This window comes from Lathamus discolor, chromosome 3 (assembly GCF_037157495.1).
Source record: "Lathamus discolor isolate bLatDis1 chromosome 3, bLatDis1.hap1, whole genome shotgun sequence".
Taxonomy (NCBI): Eukaryota; Metazoa; Chordata; class Aves; order Psittaciformes; family Psittacidae; genus Lathamus; species Lathamus discolor.
Genome location: NC_088886.1, coordinates 12,516,655 through 12,533,880, shown reverse-complemented (window position 1 = coordinate 12,533,880; position 17,226 = coordinate 12,516,655). Strand labels below are relative to the sequence as shown.

The 17,226-nt window shown below is 61.7% G+C and overlaps 2 protein-coding genes across 12 annotated transcripts in view; both read left to right on the top strand.

The window, feature by feature from the left end:
* ST3GAL3 (ST3 beta-galactoside alpha-2,3-sialyltransferase 3) overlaps positions 1-8,383 on the top strand; it is a 197,136-nt gene extending 188,753 nt beyond the window's left edge. For all 8 annotated transcript variants that reach the window (XM_065673551.1, XM_065673557.1, XM_065673553.1 and 5 more), the window contains one exon: positions 4,332-8,383. In XM_065673551.1, the coding sequence (XP_065529623.1) occupies positions 4,332-4,421 (90 nt within the window). In that variant the 3' untranslated portion in view covers positions 4,422-8,383. The remainder of the gene's footprint in view (positions 1-4,331) is intronic.
* Positions 8,384-10,953: 2,570 nt separating this feature from the next.
* On the top strand, positions 10,954-16,228 carry ARTN (artemin). Of its 4 annotated transcripts, none has more exons than XM_065673560.1 (4): positions 10,954-11,192; positions 15,029-15,099; positions 15,215-15,404; positions 15,712-16,228. In XM_065673560.1, exons 2-4 carry the CDS (start codon positions 15,034-15,036, stop codon positions 16,146-16,148), a joined length of 693 nt encoding a protein of 230 aa, XP_065529632.1. In that variant the 5' UTR covers positions 10,954-11,192; positions 15,029-15,033; the 3' UTR covers positions 16,149-16,228. The 4 variants fall into 4 exon arrangements, with proteins under 4 accessions (XP_065529632.1, XP_065529631.1, XP_065529630.1 ...); XM_065673559.1 differs by lacking the exon at positions 10,954-11,192 and adding an exon at positions 12,146-12,226; XM_065673558.1 differs by lacking the exon at positions 10,954-11,192 and adding an exon at positions 13,186-14,823.
* The last annotated feature ends 998 nt before the right edge of the window (positions 16,229-17,226 follow it).

The window sequence follows — 17,226 nt, the reverse complement described above, 5'->3', positions numbered from 1 at the left end:
AATTGTGAAGAATAAGCAGCTCTGGAGACAAGGCAGTGAGGGTTAAAGTCAGAGACAAATTAGTGCTGGTGGAGACTGGAAACACACCAGGGAAGTAGCGCTTCTTGCTGCTGCCGCGGTTTCTGTGCAGGTTTTGGGGGAGAAATGCTGCTGACTTGCAGAAATACAGGCGGGGGGGGGGGGGTGATGGAACTGAGAAACCTCCCACTTTACAACTTGCTGCTTTTCCTGAATGCATTCCTCATTGACTCGCTCTGATTTAATCTTCCTGTATTTTAAGATACTGCAATATACTTGATAAGACTAATGTGGTCTGAAGCTGAGGCATTCCCTCAGGTTGTAATTGATTGCAGATGAGGAACTTACTTTCTGCCTGGCTTAGTCTCTGAAACGTTTTCTTAGTCTTAAAATACTCAGCTTCTCTTGAAGGGACAGAGGATGTTTTGTGCTTCCTTATGGAATCATCAAGAAAAAAGGGCCAGGTGGTTTGGTGCTGCTGCATTTGCATAACCTTGAAAGGTGGCTTTAACTGATGATAAATTTTGATCTAACAACTGTGACCAAATGATCAGACTCACTGCCACCTCTCTGGGGTGGACAGCCGTACCAGTGCATGTGCTTGCAGAGCGGCTCTCTTCCTGCTGCTCCTCTCACTGCTGAAAAGAATAAACACCCACTACTCAGAGGGAGACCCAAAGCGAATGAAATCCCAGCCTGATCCCCAAAGAACAAGAAGGGCTCTGCAGCTTCCTGAGGCATTCCTGTTGGAACTCCGAGAAGTTCATTACTCTGGCTTAAACAAGCAGCCCGTTTGTTTGCACAAGTGGAAGCTCAATGCAAGCAATGTAGGGGCACAAGAAAGTGGAGGTGGCATTAAATGCACCAGGCTGCTCCGTCGCTGTCTAGAGGTGCAGATTCACAAGAGCTGGAGCCTTCAGCTTGTGATACTGAGGTGCAGCTTCAGGACTTGGGACAGGAGGTTTGTCAACATGAACAATCCTGCTTACAGGAATAGGAAATGAGGCAGTAACCTGGTGTGCATGGGAAAAGAGGGTCAAAGCGGTGAGGAGGGGCAGTGAGCATCTTGCCAGCGCAGCCAAAGCGCATCCAGCATTTGAGGGCAGGAAGAGGCTTCTTTGCAGTAGGGGCAGGAATAAACCACCAGCATTGCAGCCACTTCGTGTAATCGCTCTGCAGGCATGGATCCTGCTCATAATCCTCTGCATAAAATGTCAAAATGAGCACTCTGACAGGAGAACCCTGTCCCTGGGGACATGGTTCGCCAGAGCATTGCCCCTTTCCTGTCAGGCTGCCGCAGCTCAGGACACGGCATCAGCTAAGTGATTTCCAGGACAACTTGCCTGCAAGCTTACACAGAGCACCTCAGCTTACCCAGTGAGGGGTTGCAAGAGAACTTCCCCTTACAACAGCCATGATGTGATCCTGGCCCAAAGCAAACCTGAGCCTGACAAGGCCTGGCTTTTCATAAACCCTGCAACTGGGTGATATTTAGGGTGTATATACCCTAAAACCAGGAGGGTTTAGGGTGTATTTTGTTGCTTTTCCCCTACCTGGGCAATGGGAGTGAGGTGCCTGCCTCTCTCCAGCAGCTTTGAGAAATCTGCTCTGGCTCTCCTCCCCACTGCTGCTGCTAGAATGCAGCTTCCTTTGCCTGATTAGCTCTGTCAGTGGGGTGAGTCCCTCTCCTGTAATCAGTAACCAGAGCTGGTGTTGAAGACATGCCTCATCCCTCCTGCCCGCAATGCTGTCAGGCGTGGGGGGAGCAGTACTGCATCCAGAGCCCTGCTAGTACTGTCTGGGAGGAACAAAAGCCCATCCTCACTGGGGAATCTTCTTTCTCTATGGTCTTACATTCACCACAAAACCTTGAGAGTACTGCTGCAGATACCACTAAGATCCATGGATCAAGTGGGAGGCCAAATTCCCTTGCATGTGGCTTTCTGCTTAGAAAGAAGAGTTTGTGACAGTGCCCAGGGTATAGAGCAGCCTGGATGCTGAACAGCCAGAGGTTTATAGGTCTTGCCAGCAGCCTTGCAGTCAGTGCTGGAGCCAGATCTAGCTGTCATGTGAGAGACTGCAATTGTATCACCCAAAGTTTTATTATCCACCTCCTGTACTTAAATTCCTCTTCCACTTGTACCGTTCACAAAGCAGATTTCCTCTTGCCATCAGATAAGGCACTTGCATGTGGCCTGAGGTGATGTTTTACATACTGTGAGTGACTGCTTCCCCAGTTACCGCCTGTACCAAGGGACACGAACAGGTTGTCCTGGGTGAAACCAGTTGGCTTCTCATACCATTTGATGAGGCTGAAAGACATGAAGGATGAATCAGATTGTGCTATGATGTATCAGGCACATCAGGCTCCCTGGTGCTCCAGATAGGCTTTGAACAACGAGCCTGGCCAGATGCAAGTGAATGCATTGAGACCTGGTGTTCCCAGCATGGCCTCTGTGCCCGCAGACAGCTGCTCACTGCCTGTTGCCAACAGCGCACACACTTGGCTGCCTCCAACGGTGCTGTGCATTCTGAACAAGGGGCTGTGGTGCCAGAAGAGACACTGCTGCATGGCAGGGGCCGGGCCCAGGACCCCCAGCTGACATGCCACATGTGGGACTGTTTCCAGCAAACTGAGGGATCCTGGCTCTCTGGCTCCCAGTGACAGGCACGTGCAGTCCTGCTCTCCTAGCTCCCTCTGCTCCACACCACCATCGCTCACACTGCTGCTTTCTGAAATTCGTGCGTTTTTTCCTTTTAAGAGCCAGCTTTCTTCCCAGTGCCAGTTTTCAGGTTCTGCTTTTATGCAAGCAGAAGCCAAGCACTGAGTTGTTTCTGGCAGTGTCTTTTCAGTTTAGAGATGGGGTCTTCGCATTTTCAGAGTACCAAAGAGCACCAGCACAGTTTTACCATGTGTGGCCTTGTTGTTCCTGGTACTAGTGCACCCTTTGCAGCATTGAGGTAACTGCCATTAGAAACAGACTTCTTTTGAACACAGGTTACAAGATAAGACCTACCTGAACTTTCTGCAGCTGCTTGAACTGTTATCGTTCCTGTGCACTGAGGAGATGGAATTGGCTTCTAAATGCACAGGAGCAGCAAGAGAAGTATTTGCAAAATGTGCTGGAGATCTAGACAAGGACCTTCAGTCTCTTGGACCTCTTGGTAGCATGCAGTGACCAGGGCTGTCAGTGCTACACAGCAGATGACAGGAGAAGAACATGCACATTGTGTTAGATGGACACAGCCAGTGCTCTGCAGGCAGTGGTAGTTTTGCAGACAGATGCCCATCATTTTGCAGGGGTTAAACCCGGTTTGGATACCTATGACAAAGTGCCCTCAGAGGGCTTGTTGAGCTGGTGCTTTGTTGATTTGAGGCTATTTCAGAGAGGATCCTACAGAGTGATTATATCATGGTCCAGATCATATTTAGAGCTCAGCTTACCTGCTGTCCAGAGCACTGTGCTGGAGGCCTGGGTTCATTTACTGGGATTCTCGTCCTGTCAGGAGACTGTGGGGAAAGTCGCTTTTCCCTGCTGTGCCTTGGTCTCCCCAGGGAGACAAACCACTTAACTGCCTTCGTTAAGTGCTTTAATAATACCAATGCAGGGGTTGATGGCAGATGCTGTGATCACAGCTAAAGCCAGCTGCAGGGAACACATCTGGGTGGGCTGACACTAGCTATAGCCATCATTGCTTTGAAATGCCTGCCTGGGAGTTTTGACCATTTCACCCTTCATGCTGTGTTAGTGTAACCTTTAACACGTGATTTCCTCTTCATAGGGCTAGCAAAGGCAAGAGCTGGCCTTGATGGGGGTGGTCTTGGAGCTTTTCAGCTGCATGCACCCCCTGTATTCCCCTGGCAGGGAACTGTATGTGAGTACTGTATGTCCTGCCACAGTGCTCTCTGCAAACTCTTCTTCCCAGTGTACATCACCTTTAATGCTGCGCTGTTGGACTCTTGGTGCAGTAGCTTGGGAGCGCACTGTAACCAGCTACGTGTGCCCAAGGTACCTGGATTGTTCACATCTCACCATGCCAGAAAAGCTTCAGTCAGCCCATGGGGAGACCTCCTACCCCAGGTCTGACCTGGGTCAGGGGAGACCTTCTGCCGAGGTCTGACCCTGCTGGCTGTACCGGTTAGGTAAGAGAAGGCACTTGTTCTGCAAGGGCTCTTCTGGACTGCAGCAGGGTCTGGTCTCCTTGGCCAAAGCCACAGCCCTGCCCTAGCTGGAGTCTGCCACAACGTGGGGGACAGGAGCATGCTTGGCCAGGGTAGCTGCTGACCTCCTATCTCTCCCATTTCCTTCCAGTCCTGGACACACAACATCCAGCGGGAGAAGGAGTTCCTGCGGAAGCTGGTGAAAGCCCGAGTCATCACTGACCTAACCAGTGGGATCTGAGTGGCTGCAGCCACTGCCTCCAAGGGAGGAGACGAAGATGCACGCTGCAGCTCTAGATGCAGGCACTGGCAGCCCCCTGTAAGAATCCCACCTCACTGAAGACACACAGAGTTGCCCAGGTGCTCTGGGAAGACCCTCTCGCATCGCCAGTCTGCGTGAGGGTTACATCTGCTGCCTCCAGGCCTAGAGCTGGCAGGAGGTGGGCAAGGGGCTGAGTGGGCAGTTCTTGAACTCTGCATCGCAGACGGATCTTCTGTGTCCTGAACTAAACAGGAGAGACTCAGGAGAGAGAAGACAGGTTTGTGAATAAAACGATTTGTGCCAAATGGGAGGCGATGCTGCCCCGAGGCAGCGATGCCTGAATGTACAAAGTATTATTTTTTAAAAGAAACTCTGCTGGAATCATACGAGAAATACCAAGGTGCAAGGCAAAGACTGCTTGTGCACAGCCCTGCGAAACACCCGGCCTCTTCATGCTCCATCTGCGTTGTCACTGGCCTCAGACCTTTCCCCAGGAAAACAAATCCATCCAAAACTTCGGTGTTGTTGGTGCTGCTATAATTCGGAGGGAGAATATTAGCTTTCCCTCATCCTCCACGTGGAGCTTCTGGATGGAGATGAGCATGGGTTTGTTTTTCTGTGCTTTTCCTTGCTTCCCATATAGAGGCAGCAGCAGCAGCCACTTACTTGGCTGCATTTTCCATAGCCATTTGCTCTGCCTCTGCTCTGACCCCAAGGTGGAGCCGGGAGCCGATGGCTTTCTCTGCCTGCCTCAGACCCTCCCCACCTTCCTGCCTGTCACGGCGCTGAGGAGCCTGCCTTGTTGTGCTCAAGGCTTTCAGGCCTCTTGGTTTATGCCTGCTGTGCAGGGCCCCTGTGGAGTCCGTACAGATTGGTGTCACCATTTCTGGACAGCATCTTGCTTTATTTTTGTGTGGGAGAGGAGTAATTTATTCTTTGGAAGGAGGTCAGATCTTGCACAGAGATCTGCAGCTTTACAGCTTGAGAGCAGGCTGCTGAAGAAGTTCGTTTTACTTTCCAGACTTGATCATGTTCCCTATTTAAGTGACGTGTGACCTCAGTGATGATGGAGCCTGCTGGCACGGGTGGGCGCCTGCTGGGAACCCTCACCTTCTGCTTGGCCCCTGCTCACTTCATTTCCAAGCTCCTCCTGTGCTGATCTAGCACTGCTGCTCCTCCTGCTCTCAGGAGCACGTCCCTTCCTTTGCCGTCTTGGTCCCGAGATGCAGTATTTGCACATTTGATTTGTATACTTATTTCAAAGGAGCTGGAATAAACTGAGCAACGTGGCCAAGTGCGGGGACAGCGGGGTGGTCTAATCCGCATGGAGAGCGTGGGCAGAAGAGGGATTGCCAGGGGAACGGTTACAGGTGGAAATTGGCTCCTGTGCTCTTCTAGCCTGGAGCAGACTGGATTGCACCCAGGGGCATGATCCTGAGCAAGGTCCCTGTGTGCTGAGGCACCAGTGTGCAGCCGCCAGTGCTGGGTCAGTGGAGAGGGAAGCCCCAAGAATGCTGGCCAGGCTCATAGTCCTGGAGCTGCATCTGACATAGCCCAAGGATTGCAGTCTGCCTTGCTCTGAGCTGAAGGGAGAACGTGGTACTAACAGGGACAAGGGATGCTCAGAGCAGGGCTCGCATGGTTGCCCTGTGCCGCCTCTGTTCCCACTGACTTGCAGGGACCTGTCGCTCTGGGGCTGAGACCCCAGAGGGGATGCGCAGGAGGGGCTGAGGAGCAAACTATATGGAATGGTTGGAGGCAGAGGCAGCTTTCAGGACATTGGTGCTGGGTGCTGCCCACAGACCAGCGTGAGTGCCCCTCAGAAGCCTCTCCTCCATTGTGCTCCTGTAGCCAAGGAGCTTGCTCACGGGCAAGTTCTGTCCAGCTTCTGGTTGTGGCTGCTGCTTGCCTTGTAGTTTGGGAGCAGCTCAAAGATCCTGCCTCTTCCAGGCCATTGAAGACACATGCTTCCTTCTCCTTCCCCATCCCATGTCTTTTCCTGTGGCCTTCTGGCCTCCCAGTCAGCTGATCCCTGCTCTCTTTTGTACATGCCTCGTCCCAGGATGCTCTTTGAGGTTTCCAACATTGAGAGCTGGAGTTTCCAGCGGGGTTTTGAGTATATGCTGTGGCAAATACTCCTTTGAGTATTTTCCCCCTGATTTGATGTTCCTGCTGCAGGAGCTCAAGGGACTGGATTTCCATGGCTCTTGCCAGGCAACACTCCCTTCTCAGTTCCTGCATGTCAGCCTGGACCATTGTCCATAGAGTCCCTGCCAGGGGCTGCCTGGGATGATGGACCTGGCTGAGGTTGTGGCTGGGGAAGGGTGGGCACCCACCCTCTGCTTGGTGCTTGAACTGGGTCTTTAACAGCTGCTGTGAGAGCCATGGGCAGTGATGGACCATATCCATATGCTACAGTGAGCTGAGATGTCAGAGAGCCGATGGATCCAGCCAGGAGAAGGAGGGGAGCGAAAGAGCCTTATAAAGGCCTGTGGTGGGCAGCCCTCTACCCCCTGGGAGAAGCACCCCAATGGAGGTTTGTGATGGCAATGATACGATTACATGTTTTATTGAGCACTACAAAGCTATGGGACACCTTTGTCTTCCAGCTCACTGGCTCCAGGTCCAAGGAGAGAACATGACCCAGGGTGACCGGGGTGAGAAAGCAAAGGGAAGAGAGCATGTGGGGTTGCTTGGGGCACCAAGGCTCCTCTCTAACTCGCTGTCCCCTTTCACATTGGTGGGCAGGCACCGCTGCGGAGCAGCCCTGTGTCTGGGTGATGGGGTGTGCGCGCTGCAGCACCCCAGGAGCAGTGCTCAGTGCTGGGCTTCACTCCTGGATGCTGTTCCTCTGGCTGCCTCCCCGCGTGCACCTGCAGCCACCTCCTGCGCTCCGAAACGCGGCAGTCCTGCCAGCTCGGAGCGGTGCGCGGGTCAGAGCAGGGTCAGTGGGACGGATGCGAGTCTTGGCCTCTCCCTCGCAGTGACTCACCTTTTCAGCTCGGAAGGGAGAGCCCAGGGGAATTCTCCACGGCCTAAATATAGAGCAGGGTTGCCTGGTGCCTCTGACGCGCTGTGGTGCGGAAAGGCCACTCGGGTGGCAGGGAACCTGCCCGGAGAGATGCTGGAGAAGCACAAGGAGGTCAGGGAGCCAGCTCCTGCAGCAGTGTATTGCTCCATATGGTGCAGAGAGCAAGTGTGGGGAGCTGCAGGCCAGCCAGCATGTGCTGCTCTGGGGGACGGGGGCTGCCAGAGAGCTGCTGCTGCCCTGACCACACCATGAGCACAGGCTGCTCATGCGACTGTGTCCTGCAGCCCTCCCCAGTGCCCACCACCTTGGCATCGGGCTCTCTCCGTGCTGTGACCTCAAGCTCAGACGTGCCAAATGCAGGTACCACGGCTAGGGAGCAGGAGGCAGTAGGGGATCCTCTGCACTCAGCATCCCTCAGCCCAGCATCTATGGGCTTCCAGAGTCTCCTTTTCCTGGGTGGGAGCAGCAGGGAGGTCCTGCCCTGCCAAGCTGCTTGGGAGAGGGGGAAGGTACTGGGACAGGGCTGCCTGTACCAGACAGGGACATGCAGCACCTGGGATGGACAGGGGCTTCCATGCTGAGCTCCACCAGCACGGTACATGCCATCAGTCCAAGCAGTGCATCACACACAGTATTAGAGACGTGTCCTTCCGTGCGGCTGACACAGGCCAGCACCCAGCCACTCCGGGCATGGCTCCTTGTACCCCACACAGGGACTTGCTCCAAAGCCGGTGCTGCACCGAGCTGAGATGTGAGAACTCCGTGAGTTTTTAAAATTAGGTTTAGTTCCTGCAGGTTTTTTTAATTTCCCCTCCAGGCAGGGAGGGCAAGAGTCGTGTAGGCTCCTCCGCGCCGGCTTATGTCACATCAGTTCAGTCATATCACAGAAGCAATAAAGCTATCAAACAAGCTTGGCTGGCGTCTTTCTTCTGCTGTCTTTGGCCTTTGTTTAGGAGAGGCAGAGGGGTTCCCCTGCTGGGGCTGTCCCCAGCCTGATTTCACTGCTGACTCCTCCAGCACAGTGACCCCGATGCCACCGAGCTGATGCTGGGGACAGGAGAGGGCTGTGCTCCCCACCTGAGGGGTGGGATTGGGGTTTGTGCGTTGGGTCCGCGTCGTGCTGGGGAGCAGAGGAGGGGCGGGTGGTCATTGCCAGCACAGGCTGCCCGCCACTGCTGCTCTCAGGGAGTCCCTGCAGCGCGGTGGCTTCCTGCCGCGGGTCACGGCACCACTCGGGCTGGGTGCGGCCCCGCCAAGTGACCTTCTCACCACAGCGTCCAGGAAGGAAGCAGTTTAGGAAGCTGAAGGCCGAGGCTGTGACCGGCTCCGACACCTGCCGGGTCCCAGTGGGAGGAATGTAACCGCTGTGGCAAGTCCGGCGGTGCTGCAGGGACGGTCCCATGTGGGACAAGGGTGGCTGCTTCCAGGTGGGTGACCCGTCTGACAGCCCTGCCAGCTCCTAAACACAAGGGGGTCCTGCCAGCACTGATGGGACATCGCAGAGGCAGTGGCCGACCTTCCCCAGTGTGTGGCTGCAAGTTCCAGATCCCTCCTGGAAAGGAGATGCTGGAGCTGCTCAATGCCTCCTTCCTGCCTTCCTCTCTTCCCAGCCCTTAAAGAGCAAAGGCCACTGCTGCCATCAGGCCTGGCCTTGGCAGGACTCTGGAGGGGAGAAGAGAGAGCCTGGGACCGAGGCACATGGGGACAGGTCAGCAGAGACAAGGACACTGGCTGTGTAGCGAGTGTCTCCCAAGGAGCCACATCACTGCTGAGATGGGGACAATGCAGCCGGTCTGTTCATGTGCATCACAGCTCTCCCACATGGGTTTTGTCACATCCAGCCATGGCTTCACACGGGCACAGCAGCAGCCACGTCATGCTCAGTCCTGCCATCTGCCTGGATCGCATCATCCCCAACCCATCACGCAAGGGTGGCACCTTCAGGGACAGACACCACAAGAGGCCATGGCCCTGCCGTGAGCCCCTGCAGGCTCATTCCAAACCCAACAAGGGACACCCCTGCCCTGGGGGTACAGGAGCACCGGCTGATTACAGGCAGTGCCAAGGCAGCAGCAGTCAGGGAGCACGTCACCCATCTGTCTGGAGACCTGTGGGGCTGGGGACCCTGCCCTGCACCCCCGAACTGTGGGGCCCAGCACACACTCAGCATTCTGCAGGGCAGAGCCAATACTCATGGGAGCCAAAGGGGAGAGCAGTGCCCAGATTTAGGCACAGAGCTGGCACGTGCCACCTCCTGCCACTGTGATCTCGGTGGGACAGGGAGGAGGTGCAGGTGGCAGGCAGGACATCAGTGGGGCTGATGGCAGCAGCAGGGTCACATCTCCCAGGACAAGGGCTAGGGCAGGGCCCCGAGGTTGTCTGGTGTAGCAGCCATGAAGGGGGCGCAACTGGAAGAAGACAGAGGCCTGGCTATGCACAGGCACCCTTTTCACAGGACCACGGACTCACCTGTATGGGGATGCTCTGGATACTCTCCTGCGCCATGCCCCACACAGCATTATGTTCATAGCAGGCCCGGGCTGTGCCTTGGGAACACAAGGACCAGTCTGACCCACAGGGAAGGTGAGAGGGAAAAGGGTAACCCCTGGGGTGAGCCAGTACCTGGGGCTGTGTCTGGGCTGTCCGTGAGGGAGGTAACACTCCCTGCCACTGGCAGCCCCTCTATGGGCAGCTGGTCCCAGTCCCACGGTGACAGCCAGGCAGCCTGGAGCAGGACCTGCCGCTCACATGGAAGCCTTCCAAGTAGGCAGCCCCATTAGTCTGCAGCCCTGCAAAGCTGAGGATCCTGTTCCCTGCCCCTGGCTGATTCCCCACCCCAGGGATGCCCCTGAGCCTCCAAATCTCTGCTGGCCTTAGGCATCCAGGGCATCACCTCTGCCAGCTCCCATGCTTCGGGCATCACAGATGGGAGCAGCCTCAGGCCACGACCGTGGGGCAGTGCAGCCCCACTGCAAAGCCCATCCACACAGTCCCATTGTGCGCAGGAAGCCGCCCGTGCCCACAGGCTCGTCCAAGCTGCCTGTGCCAGTGGCAGGGGGTTCCCCGGGCCACGTCCCCGGGCTCTGCCAGTGGCGGCGGGGACGGCTTAGAAGGTTCCTCCCGTGCCAGCGCATTCCTTGGCAGGTGATGCCGCGGGAGGGACGCGGGAGTTGCCGGATAACGCGGCGGGATGAGCCGAGACGCGGCGGGCGCAGCAGGACCGCGGGGCCGGGGCTCCGTGCCCCAGGACAGACCCCACGGGCGCCCCGGAGCCGTCGTGCGGCCAAGGCACGGCCAGCGCCCGAGCCGCTGGCCCGGCTCCAGCCTCGGCAGTTACATAAGCCCGGGGCGGTTGCGCCGAGCGTGGCCGGCGGCACCCCGGGGCGCGCAGCTCGGCCCCGCGCTCCCCGACCCCGCCGGGCCATGGGGGCTGTCCCCGGCGCGGGGTGGGGGGGGGGGGGGGGGGGGGGCTGGCCCTGGCCGGGCTGCTCCCCGGCGGCCGGGTCCGTCCAGGGGAGCACGTGTGGAGCGGGGCCGAGCGGAGGCGGCCCTGGGATTTGGCACGTTCGCAAGGAGCACTCGAGAGCCCCGGGATGGACGTGGAGGGCCCTGGGCAGTGACGTAAGGACTCGCACGGGCTCGGCTCGGCTCGCCAGCCGGCCCCCATGTCCCCGGGGCCTGCGGCGGCCCCGGCGGAGGGAGGCAGGGACACGGCGGAGGTAAGGAGGGACCTGGCCGCGGGGCGCCCGTGGGCCGTAGCCGCGGGGCGCGGGCGGGCTGAGAGGCCGGGCAGGGAGGCCGGGCTCCTCCTCCGGCGAGGCCGGACGTGAGCGCCAGGCACACCGGTGGCCCGCGGCGCCTCGGGGTGCGTGGGACGCCCGCCAGCCCCGCCGCGGCCCGGGACACCCCAACCCGTCCCCTCGGCTGTGTGCGGGAGCCCCCTGCGGAGCTCTGCCCACCGAAGCCCCGTGGGGTTCTGCTCCCGGAGCGCTCCGGGGAGGGCTGAACGCATCCCCCGGGGTGTCCGTGTGTCCGTCCTGCCAGGGCTTGCACCGGGCTGTCGGGGCGGGGAGCCCCTCTCACGGGCTGTCCGTCCGTCCAGGCTGCGTGTCCGTCTGCCCGTCCGCCTGCCCGGAGGCCGGCCGGCGAGCAGGTGGTGGTAGCGGGGATCGGGTGCCGCCGGGGTCCCGGTGCCGTTCCCAGCCGGGTGCGAGGCTCGGCAGGAGCTCGACTGCGGTGCGGGTGCCGGAGCGGAGCCGGTGCTGATGCGGGTCGAGCTGCGGCTCCTACTGCTGGCGGGGTCCCCGTGCCATCCTGGTCCCGGAGCAGTCCCGTAGGCTGTGCGGGTCGGAGCGCCGGTGCCGCTGCGGTGCGGGTCGGGTTTGCCGGTCGGGATCCTGGTGCCGGCGCAGGTCGGCGTCCCGGTACCGTTGCCCGCCCCGCCGGTCAGGTGACGGCGGCTGGAATTTGACACCGGCGGCGGGAGAGGGATGGAGCCGCCGTTGCTCCGCGCTGCGCGCCCGCCCGCCGGCACCGGCACCGCACCCCGAGGCGCACCGCGACCGGGACCCGTTCCCCGAGGCGCAGCGGGAGCGGCACCGGGAGCGGCGGCGGGAGCCGGTGCCTGTGGGGCAGCGCCGGCCCCCGCCCGCGCCCCGCCCCGGCGCGGCGGCAGCGGGCGGCGGGGGGCGGCGGGGAGCGGAGGCGATGCGGGGCGGCGGCGGCCCCGGGGATGGTCCCCGCCGCGGGCACGGTGAGTGCGGGCCGGGACGGCGGGCGGCAGCGTCCGCCCCAGCCTGCCGGCGGCGCCGGGCCTCGGCGGTGGCTCGTACCGGGGCTGCGAGGGCAACGGGGCGGCGGGAGGGTCCCGCTTCACCGCTCGCCGCCCGGCAGTGCCCGAGGGGTGGCGAGGGGGCTCGGGCCGCGCCCGGGCAGGTCCCCACCAGGAGGCTCCCTGGGTGCCGAGCCCGGCCCGGCAGTCGGACGCGCTCGGGGCCGCGGCTGGAACGGGGACTCCCTGCCCGGGTGGGGAGAGGCGGGACCCCGCTGCGGGTGCCCGGGGGACGCAGGGACTGGCTCACCCGCCTCTACCCTGTGCTCCCGCACCGACCCTTTGGGCACGTCTACCAGGTCTGTGCTCCGACTGCTCGGGCGGGAGGCACGGGAGAGCCCCGGGACCGTGGTCCCTGGGCCGGCGCTGCCCGGCATCCCCGGCTCTGCTTTCGCTGGGCTGGGGCCGAGTTTGGTCTCACCCCCGTGCCCCACGTGTGCGCTACGGCCTCCCACGGCCCTGCGGGGCGGGTGCCAGCCCCGCGTCACGCGCGGAGAACGTTTCTGCGCCCCGGCACTCCTCCTGCCAGGGGCAGCGCGGCGGCATGCCGGCTCTCCGCCCTCTCCGCCGGTGCCCGCAGGTGCCCATGGGGGCCTCCGAGCATCGCCCCGCTCTGCCGGGCAGGACCCGCGGCTGCGGGGCTTGCACAGCGAGCAGTGGCGAGCGAGACCCCAGCACAGCCTCCTCCACAAGCGGCCACTCCGGGAGCTGAGACCCTCACCCCGGGGTCGGGGCACCCTCTGACCCTGTGCGGATGCGCTTCGCGAGGGGCTTCTGCCCTCCCCGGGGCCTGGTTCTCTCCCCGGGGCACCCGCTCCCCAGCGCCCTGGGCACAGCGGGAGCGGCGGGGCCCTCACCGGGGTCTGCACGGGTAGGTGTGGAGTGACCCCGCTGGTGTTACTCCAGGTCGCTGCCGTAGGGGTGCGGCTCTGGCATCCCCGTGGGGTGCCCCGAGCTTGGCTTAGCCCCGCCCGCGCTGGGGTAAAGCCAGGCTGGCACGGGCTGCGGTCCTACGGCTCGGGGGGCTGCCCCCGGGGATGGTGCTCCAGGCCCGCGGAGGCACTGGCGGGCATGTCCGCAGCCCGGCTCCGGGGCTCCCGGGGACGAGGGGAGGCTGCCCTCACCCGGCGTCCCGCCGGCAGCGCTCCTGCCGCAGAGCCCGGGGCCGTGCTGCCGCCGGCCGGGAGAAGCCTGAACTGCATCGGCTGCTCCGTCCCGTCCCGTCCCGTCCCGTCCCGTCCCGTCCCGTCCCGTCCCGTCCCGCCGGGATGCTGGGGCTGGACGAGGGAGCGGGGACCCTCGCCTGCCCCTCCGGGGGTGCCGGCCTGGGAAAACCATGACCTGGCGGCAGCGGCTGGCGCGGGGCCACGGGCCGCCACGGGAGCGACGTGCAGTGTGGGCTGTGCTTGGCCGGGCTGCGGCGGCTGGCGGGGCCGGGGGCACGGTGCCAGCCCCGCCTGCACCGGGGCGCATCCTGCGGGGCGCACGGCTCCGGAGGAGGCACATGGGCCTGGCAGTGCTCATCAAAGCCCCTTGCCACGGTGTGGCCAGCGCAGGGTGGCTTCAGATGAGGCCATCAGGACGTGGGGACTCTCCCCTGCGATGCTGTGGGGACGGGGGGAACTGATGTTGTTGCCTCCCCCCAGCGGTGCTCAGCCGGGTCCCTTCGTTTGTTAGCCAGGAGCTCTCTCCTCAGCATGTTCTGTCCCAGCTTTGCTATGGAAGCACACAGGACATGTCAGGGCAAAGCCTTGGAAGGGATGGGGGAACTCCCCGCTGCAGGATGCCGCTGAGCTCCGGGGGTTCAGTCTGGTCTCAGGGACAGGGGATGCAGCAGACAGACCAAGAAGAGCTCAAGCCCCCTTGGGAGCCACATTTGGAGGACCCTGGCTTGGGACCCTAGGGCACAGGGGCCTCCTGCACCCCGGGGGAGCAGCTGGGGAAAGAGGTGCAACAGGTGGCTGCAAGCTGGAAGCTGCCCCTGCACCTCCTGGGGAGACATCGATCCCTTGGGACCATGCTCGCCGCTCCACTGGGACCATGCATGGCAGGGAACGAATCCCCCTGTCTGTGTCTGGGCAGCGGGTGCTGGCCAGTGGTGTTGGGGTGAATGACTTCAGGGAGCCCAACACGTTGTCCTTCACCCTGCTGTGTCCCCATGAGACTTGCCTGCCCATCCTGCCCATCACGGTGCCGGGCTGCTCTGGGGCTGCGTGTCCCAACTCGGCGCAGGCAGGAGGCTGGGGAGCCAATGCATGGCCAGGGGGTGGCTGCACCCAAGGACCCTGCGCTGATGGATTTGGAGTTTCCAAGGTCAGGCTCCCACTGCGAGCAAGAAAAACATTCCCAGGGAAGGGCCATGGGAAAGGCCCCCCCGCGTGGCGCTCCCAGCCCCCGCCGCTGCCTCACGGCCCAGCCTGGCATCCCAGGCCGCTCGCACAAGGAGCTGGCCGCATCCCCCCGAGGAGAGGTGCTGGGAGAAGGCTGGGCTGCCCCGGCTGCCAAATCTTTCGGAAGGGGTGCGAGGGGTGGCGAGGATGCCTGGCTGTGTGGGGAGGGGCGGGGGAGCGTCATGCCTGGGGTGCAGGAGGTGTTTTGGGGTCCTAGAGGGTGAGGGAGAGGATGGCAAAAATAGCAGGGGAAGGGGAGAGGTTTGCCAGCTCCCAGCTTGATGCCTACCCCATCCCCTCTGCATGGGTGCTGACCCCATCTCTGCACTTGCAGCCAGCATGGAGCAGCGAGCGGAGCCACCAGAGCAGAGATCAGCAGGACCCACCACGCACCCACAGCCCAAGGTGAGGCCAGAGCTGGCTGGCTGTGATGGCCAGGAGCACACATCCCCATCTCCAGCTCATGGAGTCTTGTCTATGATGTGGGGACCTCACCCCACTGTGCTGTGCTCTGTTGTAGGAGGGGACACTGTGGGGGCTCCTCACCATCCTCTCACTGCTGGCTGGGCTGGCTGCAGGCACCCTGCGAACCCCACACTGCAACAAGACCCTGGAAGCAGCCCCAACGCCACGGAGCATGGCCACTGCCAGCCCGGCTGTGGAGGATGCCATGGAGGTACCGCTTGCTGCGGCTTGGAGCCAGCTGTACGGTGCGTGTTGGGTAGTGTGGGGCATGGTGGGTTGGGAGCTGCTCTGAGGAGCCTCAGCACCGGGGCCAGGCTGGGGGGGGGCTGAACACATGGGCCCCTCTGCTTCATGCTGGGGATGGTGGCAGAGCCCTGCGTATGAGAAGATGCTTGGCCAGGTGCCCACTCACCCTGTAGGCATGTAGCCAGTGCTATGGTGCGTGGTCAGGAGGGGTACGCAGGTCATGGCAGGAACAGGCAGGCTCAGCAGGCTCCAGGAGGGTGGCGGGTGCAGGATGGGGTCTGACGTTGCTGTCCCCTCTGCATGCAGGGGACAACGCAACGACGGGTGGCCCAGGTGCTGCGGAGCTAGCAGAGGACCTGCTGCAGCGTGCCGAGCGCTCGCCACCAGGCACCGGCAAAGCCAAGAAGGGGGCACGGAAACCTTCCCGGGGGGCCCGCGGGCGCAACTGCCACATCCGCAACCTGATGGTGAAGGTGCGAGACCTGGGCCTGGGTTTCAACTCGGACGAGATCGTGCTCTTCAAGTACTGCAGCGGGTCCTGCCACCGGGCACGCAGCAACTACGACCTGACGCTGGGCAGCCTGCTGCGGCAGCAGCTCATCACGCCGGGGCCGCAGGAGCGGGTCCTCAGCCACCCCTGCTGCCGGCCCACTCGCTACGAGGCCGTCTCCTTCATGGACGTGCAGAACACATGGCAGACAGTGGAGAAGCTCTCGGCGGCCGAGTGCAGCTGCATTGGCTGAGAAGGGGGCATCCAGCTCGGCTCCGGCTCGACGCAGGCTGGCAGACCCCGAATTGCCAGCAGATCCCGGCTTGCCGCACACAGCGGCGCTGGCGCTCAGAGGAAGGGGCTAGAAGAGACCGGTGCCCCCTTTTTGACGTGGCCACGAGGGACCGAGAGGAGATGGAGCCATGACGGGGGGTGGGTGGCTGAGCCCCATCCTGCTCAGTGCCAAGCAGCTGGTGCCACCGGCTACGTGGGATCCTGCCCCAGTGTGCCCTGGCTCAGCCCTGGGAGAGGAGCTGGAGGGGGTATGGAGCATCCCTGCAGTTTACAGGGGTCTGCCAGCCCAGCGTCCACCAGCAGCACCCAGTTTGCCTGCGCCCTTCCTGGACCGGTGCCCCCCTGCTTTAGAGGATCTGGGGACGGGCATCACCCAAGCTTCAGAGTGGGACAGAAATGCGACAGAACCTCCCTGTCCCCTCGGGCACCCTGGAGGTGGCGGCGGCTGGAGCTGCCCTGCAGGGAGGCGGCATCCCTGAGGCCAGGGGTGCAGCGGCGTGGGGGATCTGCACCCCGTGTGCTTCACAGGCACCCATCGGCTCCCGGGGGGCGGCAGGGACCCCCCACCGTCCTGCGGCACTAAACTATTTATTACTCTAAATTATTTATTTATTGTTCTCGAGCAGCAGCTCCTATTTATGACTTCGGGCCCCCGGGGGCCGGGTGTAATTTAACCCCAGCGCTGCTGCGAAGCCCTGGGCAGCGCCCCGGCTCCGCGCCCCCCGCCCCCGTTTTGTTTTCTATGGTTTGTAAAATGGGAGGGATAAACTCTATTTTTGTACAGTCGCCTTTTCCTGTAGCAATAAAGCGATGGGCCGCGCGCCCAGCCCCTGCCTCTGCCCGTGCTCTGCTGGGGCGCGACGGGGCGCCCGCGGGCCGGCCGCTGGAGGCGGTGTTGAGCGGGGCTCCCGCTGCCCGCCCCGCACCACGCGCGGGGAGCAGGGCCTGCGGGTCCCGGCAGGGGACGCGCGTGTGCCGGGACTACCGCTCCCGGCGTGCGGCGCGGCGCCGCGGCAGGTCCCGGGCTGCCCGGCCGC

Coding starts and splice junctions, on each gene's coding strand:
- ARTN (XM_065673558.1), top strand. CDS start 14,415: ATGACTTCAGGGAGCCCAACACGTTGTCCTTCACCCTGCTGTGTCCCC. Junction 15,100..15,214: donor CCACGCACCCACAGCCCAAG/GTGAGGCCAGAG, acceptor GCTCTGTTGTAG/GAGGGGACACTGTGGGGGCT. Junction 15,405..15,711: donor GGCTTGGAGCCAGCTGTACG/GTGCGTGTTGGG, acceptor CTCTGCATGCAG/GGGACAACGCAACGACGGGT.